This window comes from Rhinatrema bivittatum, chromosome 5, assembly GCF_901001135.1.
Source record: "Rhinatrema bivittatum chromosome 5, aRhiBiv1.1, whole genome shotgun sequence".
NCBI classification, from domain to species: Eukaryota; Metazoa; Chordata; class Amphibia; order Gymnophiona; family Rhinatrematidae; genus Rhinatrema; species Rhinatrema bivittatum.
This window is the reverse complement of record NC_042619.1, coordinates 295,206,399-295,233,762: the sequence shown is the minus strand read 5'-3', so window position 1 is coordinate 295,233,762 and position 27,364 is coordinate 295,206,399. Positions and strand designations below refer to the sequence as shown.

At 43.6% G+C, this 27,364-nt stretch overlaps 1 protein-coding gene across 2 annotated transcripts in view; it reads left to right on the top strand.

The window, feature by feature from the left end:
• Positions 1-27,364, top strand: part of LOC115092810 (disintegrin and metalloproteinase domain-containing protein 9-like) — a 606,381-nt gene that overhangs the window by 444,917 nt on the left and 134,100 nt on the right. For both annotated transcript variants that reach the window (XM_029604139.1, XM_029604138.1), the window contains exons 15-17: positions 8,068-8,170; positions 14,748-14,931; positions 15,992-16,072. In XM_029604139.1, coding sequence (XP_029459999.1) covers positions 8,068-8,170; positions 14,748-14,931; positions 15,992-16,072 — 368 coding nt within the window. The remainder of the gene's footprint in view (positions 1-8,067; positions 8,171-14,747; positions 14,932-15,991; positions 16,073-27,364) is intronic.

Below are 27,364 nucleotides of genomic sequence, written 5' to 3'. Positions count from 1 at the left end.
TGTCTTTGAGGACATCTGGCCATAGTGCTGGGTCTTTCCAGTCAATTTCTTCCTCGTGTGACTGTTCTATTGAAGTTGTGTTTAGGGCAACATCGTCATTCTCAGGGTAGGAACTTGCATTTGTGCAGGAAGGTGTTTCTTCTTCCACCTCTGTACAAACACGGGATGTCACAATTTGGTCTGAAGACGAATCTTCATCTATAATGACAGGTCTTTTCGGTGACGAGGTGCAGGACCGTGTGTCTGCATCGTCTTCTGATACTGCACATGGTGGCATACTACACAATGTTTCAGCCTCTTCTTCTATCACTGAAGAAATGCTCACAGGTGCAGCTACCTGACAGGATGAAGTAGTCGGCTCAACTGTTTCATGAGAAGCTTCTGTTTGCATTTCCTGAACTTCATCTCCCCTGTCACTTTGTGGCTTTTGAAAGTACTGTTGTATGAGTTTTTTTTTCTTCAACTTTTCCTCTTCTTCTTTACGCTCTCTTTTCTGCTTCCGTTTTTGAGAGCCAGATTTGTGATGGTACATTCTTTGGGGTTATCAGAATTTACTAGAGACAAATAATGAACATTTGCTAGTAATCAAGGTCTATGATAAACTGCTTACTATGTATAAGGCCGTGTTCCAACTGTGTTCTATATAACAAAGAAAGTCTGTTGCAAAATCATTTTAGTAGCTGCTGCTTATAATAAAAAAATGCATTTAATCAAGAAAAGAGAAAAAAAGTGCTTCTCGCACATAAAAAACTGTCTTACTATGCTTTGGGCCTTCCCGATCATACACATTATGTGCTTGATTACGGAAGCCGAAAATTCAATGTAAACCCTCCCTCATGTGGCCATTCATTCAGCGGTTGACTTGTTAGGCCTAGTTCACACTAATAAATAGATAATGCACCAGACGTCCCCCCAGTAATAAATAGATAATACACCAGACGTCCCCCCAGTAATAAATAGATAATGCACCAGACGTCCCCCCAGTAATAAATAGATAATGCACCGGCAAAACAAACTTGTTACTTACCCTTTGCGCTCCGGGGACTCCGCGGCTCCTCGGCCTCCAGCTAGCAAGCAGACAACGACGGCCCGCGCGCTTTGCCGGCGCATACTGTCTGACGCGGCGGTGACGTCACAGCCGCGTCAGACAGTGAACGCTGGCAGGACAGAGCGCGCGGACGAGTCTCTGTCTGCGGTGCTCTGTAAATCAATGCTATGTGTGTCTAAAAGACACGCATAGCATTGATTCTCTCCCTTCTCTGGGGCCCGCACCCAGGGCCGGCTCCAGGTTTCAGTAGGCCCCTGGGCGACAGACTGTCGGAGAGAGCCTCAGTGGGCCTCTTTGCCATGAACTAATACATCCCCCAAGCGCACCTGCCGCCTGGCGGCTGCGGGCCCCCATATGTGGCAGTAGATCCTGGGGCCCCATACTGCAGGCCCAAGAAAACTGCCCTGATGGCGGCCCTGGACGGGAGGATGGTATACCTTTGAGGATCCGTAGGTTCTCTCGTCGGGTGGCGAGGCAGAGCAGAAGACGGGACCAGCTGACCCTCGGCACTGGAGACTGAGGCGACTGCAGAGGCGGATGAAGAGACAAGAAGAGGAGCTGTGTCTTCACCACTGGAAGTGGTGAAGACACACCACTGGAAGTGGTGAAGACACAGCGGTCAGGGTCGCTATGGGCTCCAGGAGGAGCCCGTAGCGACCCTGACCGCTGGGACTTAAGTGGACCTTTGAGAGGTCAGGGTGTTGGTGCAAGGGCTGACTGGAGCGTCGCCCTGGAAGCCCGTGGTCCCGGGAGGAGCCTGTAGGGACCCGGGCCGCTGGAACTTAGGCGGGCCCTTGGAGACGGTAGTCTAGAAGGAGTCCTAGGTAGAGTGCCAGAGGGTCGTCGCTCACCAGTCTGAGGTCGCACACTGAGGGATCACCACTTGCCAGTCCGAAGTCACATGCCAGAGAATCACCGCTTGCCAATCCGAAGTCAGGAACCGGGAATACCAAGATGAAACAGGAACAAGATCCAATGCTCAATGAACTCACCGAAGCAAGCAGACTAGACAGCGCTGAAGGACGTTGCCAAGTCACTGAATGAGCAGAGAAGCCTTCGCTTTATACTTCCCCTGCTCAGGAACAGGTGAAGCTAGTTAAAGGGATTAGGTCCCTTTAAATCTGTAGAGGAGGTGCGGCCTCGCGCCTAAGGATAATGGCGGCCATCTTGGATTTCCCCCCACAGAGGGGAGACGCCGCGAGGGGGGAGCAGGACGGCTCCCCCTGCAGAGAGCAGCACCAGAGGCCGCGCAGGAGCGACGGCCCGAGTCAGAGCCCTCCCCCAGGATCCTGTGGTGAAGGAACGCTGGACAAGGTAGGGGGCCGCGGTCGTGGTGTGCCACGGCCGCGGAACACAACAGTAAGAAGTTCAATATCATGTTAAACTTAACGTCAGCATATCACCCACAAGCAAATGGCCAGGCCGAGAGGACTAATCGGTCTTTGAACACCTTCTTGCGATCATATGTCAACGACCAGCAAGATAACTGTCCTGATCTCCTGCCATGGGCAGAACTATCCCATAACACCCATATCGCCTCTGCCACAGAAGTTTCTCCTTTCACCGTAGTGTTTGGCCGTCAATCTCGTCTACCCCTGCTGGTTCCACTTAGTGTACCTGTCACCTGCAGCCCAATCTACAGCACAAATCATATGCCGGCTCTGGAACCAAGCAGCTGACTGAGCCAAATGCATCACAGATGCCCATTGTCAGACCGCACCTCTGTTCCTGCCTGGACAGAGAGTCTGGCTTAGTATTAAGCACATCTGGCTACAGTTGCCTTCCCAACAGCTAGCTCCCAAATTTATTGGTCCATTCCCCATCCTTCGATGCGTAGGAGCAGTCACTTACCAGCTGAAACTGCCAGTTTCCATGGGGATTCACAACACGTTCCATGTGTTATTCAAACCCTTGATCATGTCCTGGCCTTCCCGAAGGCCGCCTCCATCGACGCAACATTCAGCGGAAACTGAAAACACCTTACAAGTTAGCGAAGTCTTAGACATCCAACACTGTCGGGGCCACTGGGAATACCTCCTTTCGTGGGAGGGCTTCGGCCCAGAAGAGAATTCATGGGAGCCCTCTCACTACATTTGTGATAAAAACCTTCAAGAGTTCCATCAGCAACACCCACAAAAACCCAGACCGGTAAGGGGGAGGCCTAGAAGGGGGGGGGGGTGTACTGTTGTGCATCCCGGCCACGTGGGTGCCGTGACCGGGCCTGCTCACCTCGCGCCAACCTCCACTAGCTCCGGTCTTGCTGCTGCTGCCAACTCCCGGCGTTCCCGATGCTCACCGCAGCCCTCTCCGGTCTCCTCCACACCACAGGCCTCAGAGCAGAGCTCCCGTCGGGGCTCGGCGTCTTCGGCTGCCTCGGCCCTGCCCCTAGGCATGCGCACGGACGACGTCCTGAGCTTTAAAGGGCCAAGCGTGGGAAAACCGATTCGGACGCAGTATGATGACATCACGTAGCAGCCCTATAAATAGCGAGGCCCTGTCCCCAGGACTTCACCTTGGCAATTGGTTTGACACCGTGGTGTTTCTAGTTTGCCTGTTCCTTGCTCCTGTGACTGATCCTGTGTTTCAGTGTCTCCTTGTTCCAGCGTCTCCGTGGTCCTTAGTGTCTTCAGCGTCTGTCTTGTTCCTGCTCCATGTTCCCTGGTAGTACCCTTCGGACTGATTCTTGGTACTGAATCCTGCCTGGAACTGACCTTTGCCTGCCTACTGACCATGTTGACCACTGCCTGGAATTGACCCTAACTTGCCTTGATTATGCTCGGACTGACCTTGGATTTGACCCCCGCTCTGGCTGACCACTTCTGGATGGATACCCTGGCTTTGATCTTTGCGCTTCACTTGGACACTCTTCTTGCCTTCTGTGACCTCTAGATCGACCTACTTGGACTCTGACCGTGGCCTACACCTGACCAGACCCACAGGCCCTGTCTGTTCCACCCGGAGAGCCTGCCTGAACTGTTAACTCCCTGAGGTCTCCGAAGTCTCCAGTTCAGGTCTGATCCATCCTCTCTGCATCAGCCGAGCACCCTTACTCATGGTGGGTACACCTCTCCGCTACTTCTCCGGGAGACCCTCTGAAATCCAGGCGATCCGGGTACCCAAGGGCTCAACCTACGGAAACCCCGGACTGTTATTGGCGAAACTCCAGCTAGCCTCTGTCGCCTCATGTGCTCCGCCTCCTGTGGCAGGCGCTCTCTGGGTCCGATCAGAGGGCCATACCAATCCTGCATCAGGCCAAGGTCCACCTCCAGTGCAACAATAGCACCCAATAATAAAAACTAATAAGGATAAAAAAATGTTTCCTTCACCATACCTAGGAACTTTTTCTTTCCAGTCACCCTAAGATTGTCTTGGATTAGTGGAGGGGTGGTGAGGTTGAGGTGGGAGGGGAAAAGTAGAGGAGGGAATACAAACTTTCTTCTCTCTCATATACACACACATGTTCATTCACTCATATGCATTATTCTACCCTCAGACCCTCATCCTTCCTTACCTTTCACTCACCTCAGTCATTCATCCCCCTTTTCCTCACTTTTACTTCACTTCTCTCCCAGTCACTCAACACCCTCATGTCTTCCACCCATCCCTCATTCATATCCCTTCCTTCTCAGTCACAACCTGACATATGATTCACCTGTTTCCCAGTGGTCCTACTCTTCTTCCTGTTGCCAGGAGCAGGAAGCCTGCCGATAGGTTATCATTTGGATCACCATAAGGCATCTATTGCCTAGCTCCCTCTCTCATACGCACATGCTCTCAAACTCGCAAACTCCTCCTCTCTCATATTCACATCCACATGTTCCCTCTCATACACATGTCTCAGAAACACACATAAGCTCCCTCTTTCAGATACACACAAACATTCCCTCTCTCTTATATACATAGGCTATTATGCATAGACTGTTACACATATGCACATTCCCTCTCTCTCATACACACATGCTCTCTCTTATGCTCACACAAATACCACCTCTCCCTCCTATGTACAGGCTCTCAAACACATGCAAGCTGCATATTTCTCATGCACATGCTCATTCTCTCTCATAAACACATGCTCTCACAAAAACACTCTCTTTCACATACACACAAACATTCCCTCTCTTTCACAAAGGCTTTCACACACATGCACATTCCCTCTCTTTCATACACATATGCTCTCACATGCATGCTCCCTCTCTCTCATGCACACATACACACACCCCAGTCGGGCTCCCATTCACACACACCCTAATCAGATCCTCATTCACACTTCCACACACCCTAGTCAGGCTTTCATTCATTCACACACACCCCAGTCAGGCTTTCATCATTCATTCACACACACACACACCCACACCACTGGAAGTAGTCTTCCGCTTTCCTTTGTATGCCAGCCCCTACGCTTTTCAAATCTCATGAGGCTAACACTTCCTCTATGCTGATCTTGTGCATAGCAAGATCATAGAGCATGTGCTAATTAAGCATATTTGGTTTAGCACATGCCGGCACAATGTAGGAGCAGGAGAACAGACTCCCTCTTCTTTCATTGTCTGCCGTGGGATGGGCTCCACCGGCGGCCTCTTCTTGCCGCGGACCTCCTCCTCTTCTCAGTCGCCGGTAGGATGGGGTCCACCAGTGGTTTTGTGGGCCTCCTTGTCTTCCGCTACTACAGCCCCCCCTCCCCCCAGGTGTTCTGTCTTGTGCAATTGCACACCATACCCAGCCAGTAGTGCCAGGCCTGCCTGTGTGCGAATTCATCTGAACCTGCTTCTGCAGCAGAGCCCAGAGTTTTCACAAGTTCCCGGCACTGATAAAACAACAAAACGGGCTCCTGGGCGCCCGCTACAGCCTGGTGCCTGGGGGCCTTGGCCCCCTCTGCACCCCACCCCCTTGCTATGCCTCTACTCCAAATCTTATCTCCTTACTCCCAACTGCTTGATGAATGTGACTTCTCTGAAGGAAAAGGCTGATGTAAATAGGAAACTAGCTGTTACTGCCCAGCTTTCCTGTAAGGAGACATGGATCAAGAAAAACTCCTCAAAACCCAAAGGGATAACATTGAAAAGTCCAAAACTCAATCTGATGTAATACTATCACTGATGCTCTCTCTTTTACTTGAAAGGAGCTAGCAGGTCTTTGGTTCCCTGGCTTCTGGATCCAGCAAATGGCCATCACACAGAAGGTCACAGATTTCATACCAATCAAAATCCCAAAAAATAGCCAAATGCTTAACAAAGAAAATATACTCTCAAAAATGGGAGGTAGATCCTAAGGAACCATGCCTTATCAGAAGTCTCCTCTAACAAAAAGCCAAGTGTCTTACTCAGACAGGACAACCGAAAAGAGCTCCTCATTCCTCAAACTCCAAACCAAAATACCACACACTGTAAGGGCCTTACTCCCCCTTCTGGACATGTATCAATCCATCACAGACAGCCTCAAAGGGAGGTGCTGCAGAGAATAGTCTGTGCCTCTAGCTGTAGTACCCAGGCAGGGACCTAGGACCATCTAATGGGAGACCAGGTGGTCCTCACAGTTCCATAACTCTAGTGATTGGCATAAGAAAAACATAAGAAAATGCCATACTGGGTCAGACCAAGGGTCCATCAAGCCCAGCATCTTGTTTCCAACAGTGGCCAATCCAGGCCATAAGAACCTGGCAAGTACCCAAAAACTAAGTCTATTCCATATTACCATTGCTAATGGCAATGGCTATTCTCTAAGTGAACTTCATAGCAGGAAATGGACTTCTCCTCCAAGAACTTATCCAATCCTTTTTTAAACACAGCTATACTAACTGCACTAACCACATCCTCTGGCAACAAATTCTAGAGTTTAATTGTGCATTGAGTAAATAAGAACTTTCTCCGATTAGTTTTAAATGTGCCCCATGCTAACTTCATGGAGTGCCCCCTAGTCTTTCTATTATCCGAAAGAGTAAATAACCGATTCACATCTACCCGTTCTAGACCTCTCATAATTTTAAACATCTCTATCATATCCCCCCTCAGCCGACTCTTCTCCAAGCTGAAAAATCCTAACCTCTTTAGTCTTTCCTCATAGGGGAGCTGTTCCATTCCCCTTATCATTTTGGTTGCCCTTCTCTGTACCTTCTCCATCGCAATTATATCTTTGAGATGCGGCAACCAGAATTGTACACAGTATTCAAGGTGCGGTCTCACCATGGAGCGATACAGAGGCATTATGACATTTTCCATTTTATTCACCATTCCCAACATTCTGTTTGCTTTTTTGACTGCCGCAGCACACTGAACTGACGATTTCAGTGTGTTATCCACTATGACACCTAGATCTCTTTCTTGGATTGTAGCACCTAATATGGAACCCAACATTGTGTAATTATAGCATGGGTTATTTTTCCCTATATGCATCACCTTGCACTTATCCACATTCAATTTCATCTACCATTTGGATGCCCAATTTTCCAGTCTCACAAGGTCTTCCTGCAATTTATCACAATCTGCTTGTGATTTAACTACTTTGAACAATTTTGTGTCATCTGCAAATTTAATTCTCACTTGTCATATTTCTTTCCAGATCATTTATAAATATATTGAAAAGTAAAGGGTCCCAATACAGAACCCTGAGGCACTCCAGTGTCCACTCCCACTGAGAAAATTGTCCATTTAATCCTACTCTGTTTCCTGTCTTTTAGCCAGTTTGCAATCCTTGAAAGGACATCGCCACCTATTCCCCTAGTTCTACTGTTTCTTTCCCAACAGAAAAGGTTCAAAGTTTGTGCATCATTAAATCCTTTCAGTATCTGAAGGTCTGTGTCATATCTCTACCTGAACCTCCTCTCTTCCATATTCAGATCCTTCAGCCTCTCCTCATATGTCTTTCAATATAGACCCTACACCATTTTGGTCACCCTTCTTTCGACCGGCTCCATGCTGTCTCTATTACAGAAGAGCTTCACAGCATGTTATGTTCTATGGAAAATATGTATTGTGCCAAATTCATTCTTGTATTACAATTATGGTTAACTTTTCTCTTTGCAGAAGCTGAAGTTGCCCCTAAAGCCTGCTTTCAATCAATAAATACAAAAGGTGACAGGTTTGGCAATTGTGGTTTTGAGGGGTCATACCAAAAATGTGGAGACAGGTGAGTTAAAACTTTGAATTGCTCGATAGAGGTAAACTACAATAATTGTCCATTTAGAACTATGTAAAGCAATTGCAGATGGATCTGGGGTTATTGAAGAATTTCAAATGCAAGTTGTCATGGGCTGATATTTTAAGAAGAAATATTATCAAATACACATTATTAAAACAGCAGTCAGGAAGTCTGTTCCCAAAAGAATTAATTCAATCGAACTTCTGAAATCTGAAGAGCATAGAAAGCTAAAGATTTTCCAAGAAGAGGAAAATTATAAAAATCGGGGAACAGTACCATACAAAAAAAGATACAAGAATATAAGAAAACTCAGGAAATAAGAGAAATCACACATGCAGATACAAAATTACAGTGACTTCCTCCTTCGATGAGAATCACTGTTGTACATAACAGAGATTAAGGACTGTCATGGTTTAACTTTCAATATAATGCTTTGAAAACCTGTGACACTTTCACCGGTCCGTATACCGTCAATTGCTTCAGTTCCAGGGTCCAATCCCTGAACAAGCTTTCCTGACCATTCAAAAACTCAAATAGAAGTTCAAGGTTATTTATCTTTACAAATCCTCAGGCAGGGTTTGAACCCTCCCAGCCTGGATGGAAGGCAGAAGCCCTCCCCACTGAGCCAGCAATTCAATTTCCAACAGCTGGCATCAGAAGTTCATCTCAAAGTCCAAAGTCTGGCCCCATGGGCCTAACTGCCACCTCCCTCCGTACCTCTGGGATATCAACTCTTCCCCAAAGGTACAACCACCCACTGGCAGTCTCTCAAACAATATGCTTAAGGAGGCACATCCGGACAGTCAAACAGCCTGTATCTCCCGGCTCACCTTCCTGGAAGTCACACCAGTCATCCATCTTCCATCTAAGCAGGAGCACCAAAGTTCCAGTCTTGCAGAGCAGTGGGTAGCATGGTCCTTCTCCTTCAGTCCCCAGCAGGAGACTGAGACTGCTGGGTTAGTGAGTCCCTTTTATACTCTACAAACTCCTCCTCCTCTGCCAGCTGATTGGCTCTGGGGAGGTTCCACCCTTAACCTCCCACACCTGTGTTTGTCTCCATGGTTACAGGGGAAGCCACTAGTGTATTTCCTTGACTGTGTCGCCTGGGTTCTCTTCCCCCTCCTTCTAGAACTTTGGTTCCAGGGAGTTTTTGTTCCTGGCTTTATTCTACCTACTCAGACTGGCATAGTGATCCCGTCACAAAACCATTTTTAAAGTAGTAAAATTGTAAGTCGGACTAGGTACAGGTAAAGTATTTTGCAGTTTTAAACTGTCCTGAAGCCCATTTCCATGGAGGCGTGCTCAGAATAGTAACATAGTAATGATGGCAGAAAAGATCCACCCACTTTGCCCAGCAAGCATCTTATGGTAGTATCTGCCACGCCGTGCAGGTTACCTCAATTTTCTCTTAAGGATATGCTACTCAGTGCAGTTATTCGATTACCCTTCTTAAAAATTCAGACAGTGCTGATTTGTTATGCTTATGGACTTGGCTTTAGAGCAGAACTGTATTTTTTCACTTATGTCTGCATATCAGTACCCCAGGCCATAAATGTCAGGGCCTGTGTTGGTGGGCATCTCCCAAGAAAATCCCCATACTCACAGACTTGCTGAATAACTCAAAACCAGATTTCATAGCCATCACGGAAACATGGATAAAAAACACAGACTCTGTTTTAATAAACCAAATTTACAACCCCGCCTATAGAACCTTCTCAATTCCCAGACCAAAAAAGAAAGGTAGCGGAATCATGTTAATCATCAAAAAACACCTAAAGATGAAACTGATCCCAACTAAAATATGCCGTCCCTTCGAAATTGCCCTCTTCGACTCAACAAAACTACAAATCTGCCTAGTATATTTATTTATTTATTTATTTTTAGATTTTTATATACCGGTGTTCCTATATGAAATAAAGATCACATCGGTTTACATTGAAACAGAACATGAAAATTGCCAAAAGGCATTACATAGAACAAGGTTATGAAACTTGGAACAGTGTACATAAGTTCAAAATTTAATGATAACGTTGTAACATTGATGACCAAAAGATAAAGGAGAAAAAAAAAAGACTTAAACAATTAAGTTGACAGGTCTTATTGAGCATAAAAATTATAACGTATAAGTGAGAACGTCTCAAGTGTCCTGCAGCAAGAGATTAGATACCGAAGTAGGTAGTGGTATGGAAAATGGGGGTTTGTGAAGAAAGAGCCAGGTTTTAAGTTTTTTTTTTAATGAAGAGTGGCAGAACTCAAGCCGAATGTCTGGTGGGAGCGCATTCCATTGAATGGGGCCTGCTGTAGATATGGCACGTTTATGATGCGAGGATTTTGTTGAAGGTACATAGAGTGTGCCTTTATATGCTCCTCTGATGGGTCTAGAGGAGGAGTGAGGGCGTAGTTGGTTACATAATTGAAGAGGAGAGATATTGTGAATGGATTTATGAATTACGGTGAGTACTTTATATAGGATCCTTTGCTTTATAGGCAGCCAGTGGAGGAGCTTGAGAATGGGGGTGATGTGATCTCTTTTATTCGTATTGGTAAGGATTCTGGCTGCAGAGTTCTGTAGCATTTGGAGGGGTTTGATGGATGAATATGGAAGGCCAAAGAGAAGCGAATTGCAATAGTCGACTTTTGATAGAATAATGGCTTGTAGGACCATCCGAAAATCGTTGAAATAAAGAAGAGGCTTCAATTTTTTTAAGACTTGTAACTTATAAAAACAGTCTTTGGTGGTTGTGCTTATGAATTTTTTAAAATTGAGCTGATTGTCTAGCATGATACCTAGATCTCGAACATGTGGTGAGTGATTTAATATGGGAGTGGATGAGTTGAGTAGGTCAGCTGGGTTTAGAAGTTTGATGTTGATGTCTTGATTGATGATTAGGATCTCAGTTTTGTTGTTGTTAAGAATGAGGCAAAGGCTGGAGAGAAGATGATTGATCTGTTGCAAACAATTGTTCCAGTGAGCCAAGGTTTTTTGTAAGGATTCTGAGATTGGGATGAGTATCTGGATGTCATCCGCGTAGAGATAGTGAGTTAGGTTTAGTTTAGTAAGTAGATGACATAGAGGTAAGAGGTAAATGTTGAAGAGGGTAGGGGAAAGGGAGGAACCCTGAGGGACCCCCCGGTTGGAAGGGATCGGTTGTGATTCTTTGTTGTTAATCTTTACTTTGAATTGTCTATTTGCTAGGAAGGATTTGAACCAGCTGAAGACTGTTCCTTTAATGCCTATATCTGCCAGACATTTTAATAGAGATGAATGGTTGACAGTGTCAAAGGCTGCAGAGAGATCTAGTAGTATCAAAAGATGTGGTTGTTTTTTGTCCATATTAGATAGAATAGAATTGGTAAGAGAGATAAGGAGAGATTCAGTGCTTAACGATTTCCGAAAGCCATACTGGGAAGATACAAGAATGTTGTTTTCTTCCAAATATTCAGATAGTTGTTTATTGACTATCTTTTCCATAATTTTGGCGATCAATGGCAGATTAGCTATTGGGCGGAAGTTAGCTGGATCTGTGGTTGGAAGGTTAGGTTTTTTAAGTAGAGGTTTGAGAATGGCTAATTTAAGTTGGTCAGGAACTAGACCCTGGGAGAGAGAGCAGTTAATGATGTCTGCAATTGGTTTTGATATGGAGTTTCTTATTGCGATGAGAAGGTTAGTAGGAATTGTGTCTAAGGGATGAGATGACAGTTTCATTTTTTTAAGTATGTTTTCTATCTCAAGTGCTGAAGTGGTCTCGAAAGTTTCCAGCGTTGTATTTAGTTGAGGTGAGTATACATCCCCTCAGGCTATTTAGACCAGAATTGCTCCCCACTAATAGAATACATGATCACCAATTTAACACTAACTAAGCCCATCATCTTATTCGGAGATTTCAACCTCCCCCTCTCACCCTCCCCCTCTCATCCACAACAAGGACTGAATTACATAGTCTGGGTAAACAGATAAGCATGGGTGTAGCTTGCTTATTGCAGTGGTTAATTCCCCTAATTAAGCTATTCACTTAGATGCGGTTCCAACACTTCTCTCTACATTAATGGCAGAGGTGGAAGGGAAATAGAACCAAATAGGTTACTAAGGGCCAAGAGTAACAGATAAGTAAGAGAAAATAAAGTGCAAAAGCTTGCTGGGCAGACTAGATGGGCCATTTAGTCTTCTTCTGCCATCATTTCTATGTTTCTATATGTTTCTATGTAATCATAGACACCCTATCAACCCTTGGACTAAAACAAATCATCACTGGCCCAACACACAAAGCAGGACATACCCTAGATCTAATCTTCATTAATACCAACACATGGTCAACATACCAAACAAGCATAATGGAAATACCATGGTCAGATCACTCTCTAATTCAGTCCTCCCTGACTCTGAACTCTAATCTGACAATGAAAGAAATCAGCCTCCTCACTGGAAGTGCAAACTATAATCAAAAAAATTAACCCAGCAAATCACCCCATCGACAGCATTCCCATAGCAACAATCAAAATGATCGAAACTTCAATAACTAAAATGATAACTGATATTGTAAACCTATCCCTTACAGAAGGAAACTATCCAGACTGCTTAAAATCGGTGATAATCAAACCCATATTAAAAAAAAACAACCTTGACCCTGAAAACCCACAAAACTATCGACCCATATCCAACCTACCATTCATTGCCAAAATCATGGAAAAGGTTGTCCACTCCTAGCTCACTACCTAGAAAGGAATAACATTCTATACCCTTCGCAATTTGGTTTCAGGAAACACCTAAGCACGGAACCCCTACTCCTCTCATTACATGACACTATTCTCAGAGGTTTCGATAGAGGCCAGAGCTACCTTCTGATTCTCCTGGATTTATATGCAGCATTCGATACAGTAAATCACACAATCCTTATCGACCGGCTAACCGAAATAGGAGCTTCTAGTAAAACATTAAAATGGTTTTCATCATACCTATCGCACAGAAGCTACCAGGTAACACTCAACAACACCCTATCAAAAAAATAAATCTTAACACAGGAGTCCTCCAAGGTTCAGCTCTATCCGCAACCCTTTTCAATATCTACTTCCTCCCAATATCTACCTCCTCCCAACTGCTAACATGTCTCGATCTGACCCACTTCTTATACGCAGATGATATCCAAATATGAATCCCAATACAGAACACATTGGAAAAAATCTACAAAAAAATAGCCATATACCTTGACGAAATTAAACAACTACTAACCAACCTGAAACTCATAATAAACAATGACAAAACAGAAATAATCATCCTGAATAGAAAAAACAACATTTCTCCACCACTAGCTCTCAAAATTGACAACCAAAAGACAAAAATCACACCAGTCACATAGGCTCGCAACCTAGGAGTCATCATTGACAATGACCTATCCTTCAAGAGCCACATCACAAACAAAATCAAGGATGGATACCACAAACTACTAACACTTAGACGACTCAAACCTTTCCTATCCACGGACGATTTCAGATCAGTCTTACAACTATTCATCCTATCTAACCTTGATACTCACTAATGTATGGCTTACCACTCACCACCATCCGGCTACTCCAAATCCTACAAACACGGCTGCAAGAATCCTAATGGGAGCAAATAAATGCGACCATATTACGCCAATTCTCATATCACTACATTGGCTCCCAATAAAATACCGAATAGAATACAAAATACTAACCATGCTATACAAACTAATCATTGGACAACAAATCAACTGGCTAGTGTAAACAATAGAACCTCAATGACCACAACGAAACCTCCGATCATCAAACAAAGGTCTACTGAAAATCCCTCCTGCTCAAACCACACAACTAATCTCAACTCATGAGTCATTACCATAGGAAGCCCCAAACTTTGGAACACACTTCCAACCGAATTAAGAACACAACCGAACCTAAAAACCTTCAAGAAGGAGTTAAAAACTTGGCTTTTAACTAAAGCCTACCAAAACAACAACTGAATTTCACACATACCAAAACATCAACTGAATTCCACACATAACCTCCATCAATTACCAAGACACTAGGCCCTCCATGTATGCCCCTTTACACATGAACCCAGTAATTTACCACTATTCCAAATGAACCCTGTGACCCCCTATCCTCACCATGTGAACCCTATCCTTATCAACCTTAGCAACCATTAGACACTATATAACCAAAAATATAAATGTATAAATGTATAACTAACCTCATTTCTACGATAACAGTACCTCTGATCTTAATGTATATTATACCCTTGATCTTAATGTACACTATAATGCATGCATTAACTCTTATGCATCGAAAATTATAAACTGTTATGATGGCGAAAACCGAATGACGGTATATGAAACTCGATAAATAAATAAATAAAATAAAAATGTATAATAGTTTTCTTTTGGAAATCCTTGTATATTATTCAGTCCCCATAATACTTTGTGAATTTCCTTGCCAGATCTCCATTGGCTCCATATCAGAGTACATGAAAGATTGTTCATCAAGATATCTGTAGCATACAGTTTGCAAAAATACATGAAAACTTAGATTATTTTATTTATTTTGCGTTCAGCGATGTCATGTGCGGAAGGTTACAGTGTGTACATGTATACAGTCTGCCACCTGTTCCAGATCACAGCACTGTCCTGCAAGCTTCTATTGAGAAGAATTTGTGCTATGGGGTGGACCATCACTTTGGCATGGATATGAAGGACTTTGGAGCAGTATATGATGGTGCAAAATGTGAACCTGGGAAGGTAAACCAAACATTTAGAGGAATATTCTTTTTTTTTCTGCTAATTTAAGATAATGGTAGGATATCAGCCCCAGAATGTTTATTTATAGTCTTTGTTTTTTTGTCTGTCACAGGAAAACACTCTGGCAACTTGTATTTATTTAAAACATGTATAATCCACACTTAATCCACTGCTTAAGGCAGCGTACAATAAAACATGTATTAAAAAAACACAAAACAGAATAACAAAGCATAACAAAACAATAACAAAGCTACAATAAGATAAAATAACAAAAACAAATAAAATTGTAAGGCTGATGATCCAGTGTTTCTAAGGGGCCGATGCAATACAGTGCGCTCAGCCGAGCGCACTGTATAACCCGCAGTCGGATGCAGGTTAAATAGGCGTTATCCACTCCCTAATGCAATAGGGGATTAGCGCCTATTTAACGCGTGTCTGACACGGAGTGAATGAGATAGCGCTCATCACATGCAAATGCATGTGAATGAGGCTATTACTCATTCACTCCAAATGCAAAAAAATAAATGTGCGTCTCAGACGCACATTTATCACTCAGCTATTAAGCCTGCCTGGAGCAGGCGTTAATAGTTGAGTGCATGTAAAAAAAGTACAAAAAATCAGAAAAACTGCTTTTCTATACTTCTTCTGAAAAAAAAAACAAAAAAAAAATACCTCGGCAGACCGCTGAGTTATGAAGACAGACGCTGGTAAACTCGGCATCGATTTTCATAATCGGCCATCTGCCAGTAATGAAAACGGACGCCAAGTTTATCAGCGTTCGTTTTCATTACTGGCAGACGGCCGGATATGAAAACCGATGTTGAGTTTACTGGCATCGGTCTTCATAACTGGCAGCCGCCGCCGGGTTGCGTTAGCAAGGAGGTGTTAAGGTTGTGCAAGCGACCCTAGCACTCCTTGCTAGCACGACCATCTAATTTGCAAAAGTCAGCGCATGCTTTCCGCGAAAATTATTGCATCGGCCCCTAAGTATAAAATCTCATGTCATTGTTTCATTTTGACAATCACATACCATGGCATACAAATATACTATTTGTTGCAGATTTGCGTAGAAAGGAAGTGTGTTAGTTTATCATCCTTACAAGTCGACTGTGACAGTGCGACAAAATGCAGTGGAAAAGGTGTAAGTACCAAGGTCTAAGTATGTGTCTCAAGATTTTTACCTTAGGATCTCAAAACCAGGCAAGGCCTTATGTAGAAAATTATATAACAGTATATGTCACTTCATACTGAAAAAAGGTTTCTCACAGGACAAGCAGGATGGTAGTCCTCACATATGGCTGACATCACAGGATGGAGCCCTGTACAGAAAACTTTTCTGTCAAAGTTTCTACAAAGCTTTGACTGACAGTGGCACACTGAGTGCACTGAGCATGCTCAGCCTGCAATTATACCTGTGAACCACAGGTGTCTCCCTCAGTCTTCTTTTTTCCACTCTGCAGTAAGCACAGCGGTTAGGAGCTCTGTGAGAAATTCTAAAACTTTTTCCTTACGGAAAATTTTACTTCACAAACACTTTTCCCTGGACGGGACTCCCTTTGTGTACGTTTATCGACGCTCGGTGAGCACTGTGCCCTGTTTTTTCGGTCGGTTCCTGTCCCCTCCTTGGCCTGCCAACCGACTTCGGCCTTCCTTCTCACTATGTTTTCAGTTAGCCACACATAGCATGCATGCTAGATGATATCCTTAACCGCTTGTTAATTTACTTGATTTTTTCCCTCTTTTAGTTTTTAAAGTAATGGCCAACTATCTTTAATCTTAATTTATTCATTTTTATGTTTATAGATCATGTTTTAAATTCTATTTATTTTATTTTTTCTTCTCACCAGTCAGTCTCAAATCGTAGACTCACTGACGTTCTCAGGTACTGGTAGTGTCACTAAACCTTCCACACATAAATCCTACCATTCAAAATGGCATGATTTCCCACATGACGCATACAAAAGGGTATTACCCTTTTTCTTTTTTCTATACCACTCTTTTCTCTTGCTCCCTCGGATTCTGCTCCTCAGACATCCTCCACATAGGTACACCTCTGTCCCAGTTGGTGTATTGTTTGGGAGTGGGGATACCTGATTAATGGTAAACCCCTTCTGAGTCATCTTACCATGGATTATCCACTGATCAAGCCGCCTCTATTTTCACTAGTCACGGAATGGAACCTTTATTTCATGCTTATAAGTCTGATACGTTCTCCGTTCGAGCCTTTCCATTCCTCTCATTTCACAGTTTGGCATGGGAAATTCTTTCCCTCATAAATATCATTTCTGCCAACAAGGTCAATGAGTTACACACCTTGTTACATACTCATCTGACCCTGCGTTCCTCCATGACCAAATGGTTTTAAGGTAGACATTGCATCTCACCTTACTCAGAATGTACTCTGCCCATTTTCCCAACACCTCTCTCTCACCAAAGCAAGAGGGTTTTTCCACTCCTTGGACAGTAATAATGCACTTGCATTCTATCTAGATCGCACTACACTCCATAGGAATTCCACCTAACTCTTTCCTTCTGTGGCAAGAGTCAAGCTGCGAGTTCCAATGGGCAAACAGACCTATTCCTCTAGCTATTGGTCTGTATCTTTTTTCCTACCAACAAGCAGGCAGTTCACTACAACACTGTGGGGTAGATTTTATAAATATAGGCGCGCGCGTACTTTTGTTCGTGCACCAGGCGCGAACAAAAGTATGCTGGATTTTATAAGATGCTGGATTTTATAAGATCCGGGGTCGGCGCACGCAAGGGGATGCACATTTGTGCAACCTGCACGCGCCGAGCCCGGCGCGCACTGTCTGTTCCCTTCGAGGCCGCTCTGAAATCGGAGCGGCCTCGGAGGGAACTTTCCTTCCGCCTCCCCTCACCTTCCACTCCCTTCCCCTACCTAACCCACCCCCCGGCCCTATCTAAACCCCCCCCCCACCTTTGTTGGCAGATTTACGCCTGCCGAAAGCAGGCGTAAATCTGCGCGCGCCAGCGGGTTGCTAGCGCGCCATCACCCGACCCGGGGGCTGGTCCGGAGGCCTCGACCACGCCCCGGGCCAGCGTCACACCCCTGGTCCCGCCCCAAACCACCCCCTGACCCCCGGACACGCCCCAGACACGCCCCCTCCCGCCCCTTTTACGAAGCCCCGGGACTTACGCACGTCCCGGGGCTATGCGCGTGCCGGCGGCCTATGCAAAATAGGCGCGCGAGTGCCCTGCGCGCGTAAATCCAGCCGGATTTACGCGCGCTGGGCTTTTAAAATCCAGCTCTGTGTGTAACTACACTCTGTTTCGTCCATCCCAACCTCAATAGCTTCCCTTCGGCTGCTGCTGTTTGTAGGAAAATTAGTTCTTACCTGTTAATTTTCGTTCCTGTAGTACCACGGATCAGTCCAGACCATGGGTTGAGCCTCCTGTCCAGCAGATGGAGACAGACCAAAACTGAAAGGTATCCTATATCAGGACAGAGCCTACTCTGCAGCCCTTCATATAACCCATAAGGGTTAAAATAAAAAAAAGAAAAAGTTCTAAAAAGAAGTAAGGGGGAATAAAAAGGGCAAGTTTAGGTGTGTCTGAATGAAGGTTCTGTATGGCTGTGGCTGTCACAGGGTCACTGAGCTTGGGACGGCTGCTGTCAGCATTCCAAGTGTGACCGTTAAACAGTGAGTGGGTGGGTAGCCTTGAGAGAGGAAGGTTGTGTATAAGAAGATCCTCTCTCTCAAAGGCATTTTTTTGAGTTTTTTTATGACAGTCTGAGAGTGTAAGGGGGTGAGTGTATGAATGAGAGTCTTAGTTAACTTAGAGAGCCCCGTGGGAGTTTGGCTCTAGCTTGTGATTGTGATAGGGACTCTTAAAAGAAAAGGAAAAGAAAAGAATTTTGCAGAAGTTTGTTGGTTTTGAACTGACAGTGGGCTAATTAATTTCCTCTCTGAAGCAGGTTGAGCTTAAACCTGGCTGCTAGGAAAGCAGGACCTCTGTTAAGTTACTGTATCTGAAAGTAAAGGAATCATTTAGGAGTCTGAGGATTCTATATTTATTTTAAAAGGTATTTCTTAAACTTTAAGAAATATTGTGAAAGCTGAGGCACAAATAAAAAGAAAAAAAATCACTATATTTATTTGCCTAAGTGCCTATAATTAAGCCTTTTCATTTTTACTTTCTAAAGAGGGTTAGTATCTGTATACTATGCTGATGCATAAAGAACCCTTTCATCTATTTGAATATATATATTTTTTAGACTGGTTAAGGGTTTAGTTAGAGGGATTATAATTAATTATTCATTTATTTGCATTAGTTAGATAGTGTAAAAAAAATAGAATAGATAGTTTCTTTTAATTCGTTTTTTTAGATAGGTGGTAGGTGCCTGAGGAACCTGCAGCGGAGAAAACTGGACTCTCTGAAAAGAAGAAGTGCAACCTGAAAGAAAGGGCCCCACCAGTCTTCAATTGGTGAGCTCACTAAACCAAAGACAATATTAAAAAAATTCTTTTTTTTTTTTTTAAATTTTATTTTTCTGCATTTCAAAATATTATACATAATATTACATGGAAAGGCAATTATAGGTGGTACATATACACAAAGTAAACCGGAAATCACATTTTCAGCATAATCCCTTGGGGGTTATTTGCAAAAAACCCACATTACCAACCTAACAAAAAAAAAAAGGAATGCATGGGGGGATATCGGCCATTATTACAAGGAGCGATAATAGGAAATAAAGAAAATGGAAGCACTGAGATTACTAGCCTTCAATTGCCTAATGTACTGATTCGGTCGCTTTTGGGTGGGCATCCAAAAAGACTTTTAACTGCGATGGTTCAAAAAAGATATAATCATTACCTAGGTATTTAAGATGACATTTACATGGATATCTAACAGTAAATTTTGAACATATTGCTAGTGCCTCGGCTCTCAAACTCAAAAATTTCCTTCGTCTATCCTGAGTCACCTTAGTAATGTCGGGATAAACCCATACTTTTTGACCATGGAAAAGTTCTGCACTAGTCCTAAAATACATTCGAAATATATTATTCTTTTCGGTTATGAAGGCGAAAGTCACTAATAACACTCCTCTTTTAGTAATTATATCTTCCTGCGATAACTCCAATATATCTGTCAGATTCATCGCAGTTGTCTGATCTCCCATGCTTCCTTGGTCTTTTACAGCCTTCCTCTGAGGTAAAAAATAAGCTTTAGTAATAAGTGGGAGTGCTTCCTTTGGAATCTTCAACTTCTCAATTAAATAGTTTTTAAATAATTCCACTGGTGATATCTGTGGTATGATGGGGAAATTCACAACTCTTATATTTGTACTCCGCAAGGAGTTTTCTAAGTTTTCCAATTTTTTATTTTGGACATTCTCAGATTGGATTAAATTCAGTTGTTTCTTGTCAATCTGTTTCACTTTCTCTTCCACATCCAAGACTATTTTTTCTTGTTTAATTATTCTTTCTTCATTATGACGGGTATTTTTATTTATTTCAAAGGCAGATCTTGAAAGCCCTATAATAGCGCTTTCTATCGAGGCTAACGCCTCCCGCAAAGTTTCCATCAAAATGTTAGCTGGTTTAACCAAGAAAGGTCTTACTTGAATCTGTTCACCTCTTTGTGCGGCCTCAGTAACATTGTCCCGAATCTCTCCCTCCGGCGATTCAGCGTGGCTGGTTGCATCTCGAAGCGGGGGAAGGTAAGCTCCTTGTGAGAGAGCCCTCAGGCTCTCCCTTCTGTCGCCTTTCTCCTCCCCTCCTCGGTTTCCTCCTTGGATATCCTCCCTCTGTAAAGATATATCAGAGGGGCTTTCCAAGGATCCCAGCAGCAATTCTTCTCCTCCGCTTCTCAGCCGCTGGGGTGGGGACGGCGTCACAGGCGCGCCGGGGCTCAGCGAGATCTCCTCGGCCATTATCGATACAGCTTGCTCAGCTTCCACGATTACTGCGGCCCTCGCTCCCGGCTCCGTCGGCGTTGATGCGAAAAACCTCTCAATTGTAGGCTGTAAAGTAATTGAACTCTCAGCAGCAGCTAGGCTTTCATGAAGCCTAGCTTTTCTTTTAGTATGAGGCATGTAATCCGAAAACAGAGGTAAAAAACCCCAGGAAACATAGTGAGGGCAAAGGTAGCGCCGGCGCCATTTTGAATACTGGCAATACGGCCCGAGTGCAGGAGGTCGCTCCTGGACCCCCGCTGGACTTTTGGCAAGTCTTGTGGGGGTCAGGAGGCCCCCCCAAGCTGGCCAAAAGTCCCTGGGGGTCCAGCGGGGGTCCAGGAGTGATCTCCTGCACTCAGGCCGTATTGCCAGTATTCAAAATGGCGCCGGCGCTACCTTTGCCCTGTCACATGGTAAGGGCAAAGGGCCATCGGCGCCATTTTTATTAACGCAGCCGATAGCCCGAGAGCGGGAGATCGTGCCCCCACTGGACCACCAGGTAAATTTAAAAGGTTTTGGGGGGGTCAAGGGGGTCATTTTAAAGGGTCATGTGGGTTGTTTTTTTTATCGGGCCATCGGCGCCATTTATATTAGTGGCAGCCAAAATGGCGCCGATGGCCCGAGAGTGAGAGATCGCGCCGGGACACCCCCCCCCCCCCCCACTGGACCACCAGGTAATTTAAAACATTTTGGGGGGGTTCGGGAGGGTGGGGGATTTGTTTTAAAGGGTCGGGGTGGGTTTAGGGATTGTTTTGGTGTGCTGGTTTTCCCACCCTCCCCCCTCCCCCGATTTACGATTTTTCACGATAAATCAGGGGAATTTCTATTGTATCGTGACTCTAACGATTTTTGACGATTTAAAAAATATCTGACGATTTTTTTAAATCGTCAAAAAACGATTCACATCCCTAGGACATATTGCCCAAAATTGCTGGACAGAAAGGAGAATCAATAGCAGGAAGAAAGAAGAGAAGTGGGTGTCAGCCACAGCGAGAATAAAAGGAAATCTAATGTAAGGCCTAGTACTTCTACTAGTTACCCTGAGTCTCATACCGCTGCACAGATAAGAAAACAGACAGTGGAGAATTCGGATGATAGGGATTGGGAGATTATGAAGGAGAAAGCCATCGGGTCATGTTTAATTCTCCCAGTGCTGATTGGAGGAAAGGAGACCAAATGTCTGATTGACACCGGATCCAAAATTTCTACTTTATTTGCCAGTTTTTATTATCAGAATTTTGGCGAGACGCATAAAATGAGAGGAACTGATGGCATTTCCATTCTAGCTGTTAATGGGACAGACTTACCCATATTGGGAAGCATAATAATAGAAGTCAAATGTTTCGGGCAAGACATTCGTGATCGATGTGTCTTTATCGTAATAGATAATCTGGAAAGAAGAAACTAAAATTGGATTGCATCGAGAAAAGATTCATGGAATTGTAGGGATGAATATTTTAAAGCATTTAGAGAAATTATTTTTGGATTTGTCCAATATGACAGAGGTTCATAAGTTAAGCGGTATTAGTAACATTCTGCTGGCTATCCAACAAAATAAGAGTGTACCAAGAGTTCCAGGAATGGAGTCAGGAAATGCTGGTACTGAGACAGCATTGACCAGAGTGACAGAAAATGAAGTCTCTAGAGAGCAATTGCCTCCTACCGCATTAACTTCTTGTGGTATGTGGACAACTGCTATGAATGAGGGAGAAGAGCTACCACCTGTGAAGGTGGATTGGGATATGTTAACAGCTGAACAAGGAAGGAAATTAAAACAATTACTATTGAAACATAGGCATGTATTTCAGTCAATAATAATGACATTGGTTATACAAATTTAATTATGCATGAAATTAACACCGGAACTGTGGCATCATTTAAACTCCCTTACAGAAGGATATCACCTCATATATTTAAAGAGTTCAAAGAACATATATTTGATTTGGTACAACAAGGCATACTAAAAAAAAGTAGCAGTCCATGGGCATCCCCAGCTGTAGTACTAAAGAAGAAAGATGGGACACTAAGCTTCTGTGTGGATTAACGAAAACTGAATTCGGCAACCATAAAGGATGCCTATCCCTTGCCGAGGATCGATGAGTCGCTTGACGCTCTAGGCCAAGCAGTGTGGTTCACCTCGCTGGATTTGACATCCGGGTATTTCCAGCTTGCGATGAGTCCACGTGATATTGAGAAGACAGCTGTGACCACACCGTTTGGGTTGTTTGAGTGGACTCGTATGCCTTTCGGACTCTGCAATGCTCCGGCAAGCTTTCAGCGCCTTAATGGAGCCATCTTAGGGGAATATGTATTTGAAATATTATTGTTATATTTAGATGATATCCTAGTATACTCCAGTTCCTTTGATGATCATTTGGAGAGACTTGACAAAGTTTTCACCAGGTTACATGATTGTGGCTTAAAATTGAAACCTACTAAATGTAAGCTGATGTGCCGTAGCATAAAATTTCTAGGATATATAGTATCAGAAGAAGGCATTACAACTGATCCTGAAAAAATGGAAGTGGCAGAAAAATGGAAAATTCCTACCAATATAAAGGAAGTTCAGAGTTTCCTTGGTTTCGTGGGATTCTACCGGCGATTTATTGACAACTTTGCACAAATAGCTTTACCTTTACACCGTTTGACCAGAAAGCCGAAAAAGGGACATAAGGAAGTTCCATTTAACTGGACAGAGGAATGTCAACAAGCATTTTTAAGCCTGAAAACCCGATTAGTAAGTGCTCCAGTATTTGCCTTTCCTATTTTTGACTTACCCTTTATTCTCACTACAGACGCCAGCAAGAAGGGGTTGGGAGCGGTATTAAGCCAGGGACAAGGAGGCATGGAGAAAGTCATAGCTTATGCAAGCCGGGCCCTTAGAAGAAGTGAGCGTAATGACAAAAATTACAGCGCTTTTAAATTAGAATTATTGGCTCGCAAGTGGGCTGTCACAGAGAAGTTTAAAGAATACCTGGCTTATAAAAGATTCACAGTGCGCACAGATCACAACCCCCTTAAATACATTCAAAGTGCCAAAATGCAGAGTGTGGAGCAAAGGTGGCTGGCTCAATTATCGGAATTTGATTTTGAGATTGTTTATAAACCGGGTACCGCTAACCAAAATGCTGATATACTATCTAGATTACCTACTGCCATAGAATAAAATGAAACCCTAGAGGATGAGAAAGATTTTTGGGTTTTTGATAATGATCCTCATTTATCATGTCCAGTAAAGAAAGTGCAGACTAAAATTCAAACATACAGTCCTTACAAGCAATGGGGTAGATTTTCAGACCGCGCGAATAGGCGTACTTTTGCTGGCGCATCAGGCGCAAGCAAAAGTACGCGGGATTTTAGTAGATACGCGCGGAGCCGCGCGTATCCGCTAAAATCCGGGATCGGCGCGCGCAAGGCTATGGATTCTGTATAGCTGGCGCGCGCCGAGCCGCGCAGCCTACCTCCGTTCCTTCCGAGGCCGCTCCGAAATCGGAGCGGCCTCGGAGGGAACTTTCTTTTGCCCTCCCCTCACCTTCCCCTCCCTTCCCCTACCTAACCCACCCGCCCGGCCCTGTCTAAACCCCATCCTTACCTTTGTCGGGTGCGCCAGCGGGCCGCTAGCGCGCCGGGACGCGACCTGGGGGCGGGTCCAGAGGGCGCGGCCACGCCCCCAGACCCGCCCCCGAAATGCTCCCGACACGCCCCCAAAACGGCGCTGCGCTCTGTCCCACCCCCGACACGCCCCCCTCCGAAAACCCCGGGACTTACGCGAGTCCCGGGGCTCTGCGCGCGCCGGTAGGCCTATGTAAAATAGGCTCACTGGCGCGCAGGGCCCTGCTCGCCTAAATCCGCCCGGATTTGGGCGGATTTAGGCGAGCAGGGCTCTTAAAATCCGCCCCAATATGTATGCCAAATAATTCAGATCTATACTGATTTGGAAATTATTATGGAACAAAGACAAGATTCTGACTTGATTAAGGTCATAAATGCCCTGGAACAAAATCAAACATTGGAGATAAAATCATTGACTTGGGATCAAAAGAAATTATGGGGTCATCGTGTTAACTTAATTATGAAGGATACAATTTTGTTTAGAAAAATCAAGAATCCCACAACTGGAGAAATAATACAGCAATTAGTAGTTCCTAGAATTTGGAGAAACTAAATTATAGAGCTTTATCACGATCGTGGGGGGCATTATGGACCCGAAATAACCTCCAAGATGATTAGGAAACGCTATTTTTGGATAAATTTATTTAATGATGTAAAACATTGGGTGGAATCTTGTCGAAATTGCATTTATACCAAAGAATCATGTCCCAAGGAAGTAGCACCTATGGAATGTTTTACAGTGAATGAACCTTTGGAAGTGGTAGCGGTAGACTACACCGTTTTGGACAAAGATATTAGAGGTATTGAGAATGCCCTAGTTATAACAGACATGTTTACACGCTTTATCATAGTTGTTCCTGCGAAAAATCAAACTGCAAATACCACCGCGAAACTACTCATCAAACACTGGATCTGAGTATACGGATGTCCAAACCGACTCCATTCAGATCAGGGAAGATCGTTCGAGAACGAGATTATAAGGGAAATGTGTAAATGGTATGGCATATCAAAATCACATACGACACCCTATCACCCCCAGGGGAACAGTCATTGTGAGCGATACAATCGCACAATGCGCCAGTTGCTGAGAACTTTGGGTGAATATAAAAAGAAACGCTGGTCAGAATACCTGACAGAAGTAAATCAAATCTATAATAGTTGTCTACATTCCGCTACAGGGTACACGCCTGCAATGCTGTTTTTAGGGAGGGAATCCTTATTACATGCACATTATAATAATATGGACAATGATATTGAAATTAAATATATGACTGACTGGTTCATGGCGCATCAGCAGAAATTAAGAGAAATACAAGAAATTGCTAGAATAACATCTGAAAAAGCCGGTGACAAAATTAAGAGAACTTATGATACTCGAGCCAGCAAGGTGAACCTCCAAGTTGGGAACTGGGTCTTGGTGAGGAGGGGAGGGTATCGTTCCAGACATAAGTTGCAGGATATTTGGGAAAGCCAGCCCTACCAAATATTAGAAATATTTGGTAAAGAAAGAAATTTACTAAGGATATGTAATGACATGGGAAACAGTAGGGTGGTACATATGAATGAAACTAAATATGTTACTTGTGAAAATATAAAATTTGATGTTCCAACTTCTCTAAGGTCAGTTGGTTCAAAGGAAGATACTGAAAGCTCTATTTCCCCTAAAACAAAGTGGTATATTGTTACCAATGAAGTTTATTATGATTCTTTAGGGGTTCCTCAGACTCCTGAAGTCAAATTTGGGTCAATGGAAATTAGATGTTCCAGTAGATCCAACAAGGGAAAGAAACCTTTATATTTTGAAGAACATTACATTTTAGAATAATACAATTTTGTGTTCATTTGAAATTGTTGGGAAATTAAAAAAAAAAAAAAAAAGAATCTGAATAAGAAGATGTTTGGTAGGAGAGGAGACGAATGGTTTGTTTGGGAAAAATGTTTAAGAAACATTTTTTTTTTTAGTGGGCACGAATGTAACCCATAAGGGTTAAAATAAAAAAAAGAAAAAGTTCTAAAAAGAGGTAAGGGGGAATAAAAAGGGCAAGTTTAGGTGTGTCTGAATAAAGGTCCTGTATGGCTGTGGCTGTCACAGGGTCACTGAGCTTGGGACGGCTGCTGTCAGCATTCCAAGTCTGACCCTTAAACAGTGAGTGGGTGGGCAGCCTTGAGAGAGGAAGGTTGTGTATAAGAAGATCCTCTCTCTCAAAGGCATTTTTTTGAGTTTTTTATGACAGTCTGAGAGTGTAAGGGGGTGAGTGTATGAATGAGAGTCTTAGTTAACTTAGAGAGCCCCGTGGGAGTTTGACTCTAGCTTGTGATTCTGTGATAGGGACTCTTAAAAGAAAAGGAAAAGAAAAGAATTTTGTTGGTTTTGAACTGACAGTGGGCTAATTAATTTCCTCTCTGAAGCAGGTTGAGCTTAAACCTGGCTGCTAGGAAAGCAGGACCTCTGTTAAGTTACTGTAACTGTCTAAAAGTAAAGGAATCATTTAGGAGTCTGAGGATTCTATATTTATTTTAAAAGGTATTTCTTAAGCTTTAAGAAATATTGTGAAAGCTGAGGCACAAATAAAAAGAAAAAAAATCACTATATTTATTTGCCTAAGTGCCTATAATTAAGCCTTTTCATTTTACTTTCCAAAGAGGGTTAGTATCTATATACTATGCTGATGCATAAAGAACCCTTTCATCTATTTCATTTTTTTAGACTGGTTAAGGGTTTAGTTAGAGGGATTATAATTAATTATTCATTTATTTGCATTAGTTAGATAGTGTTAAAAAAAATAGAATAGTTTTCTTTTAATTAGTTTTTTTAGATAGGTAGTGGGTGCCTGAGGAACCTGCAGCGGAGAAAACTGGACTCTTTGAAAAGAAGAAGAAGTGCAACCTGAAAGA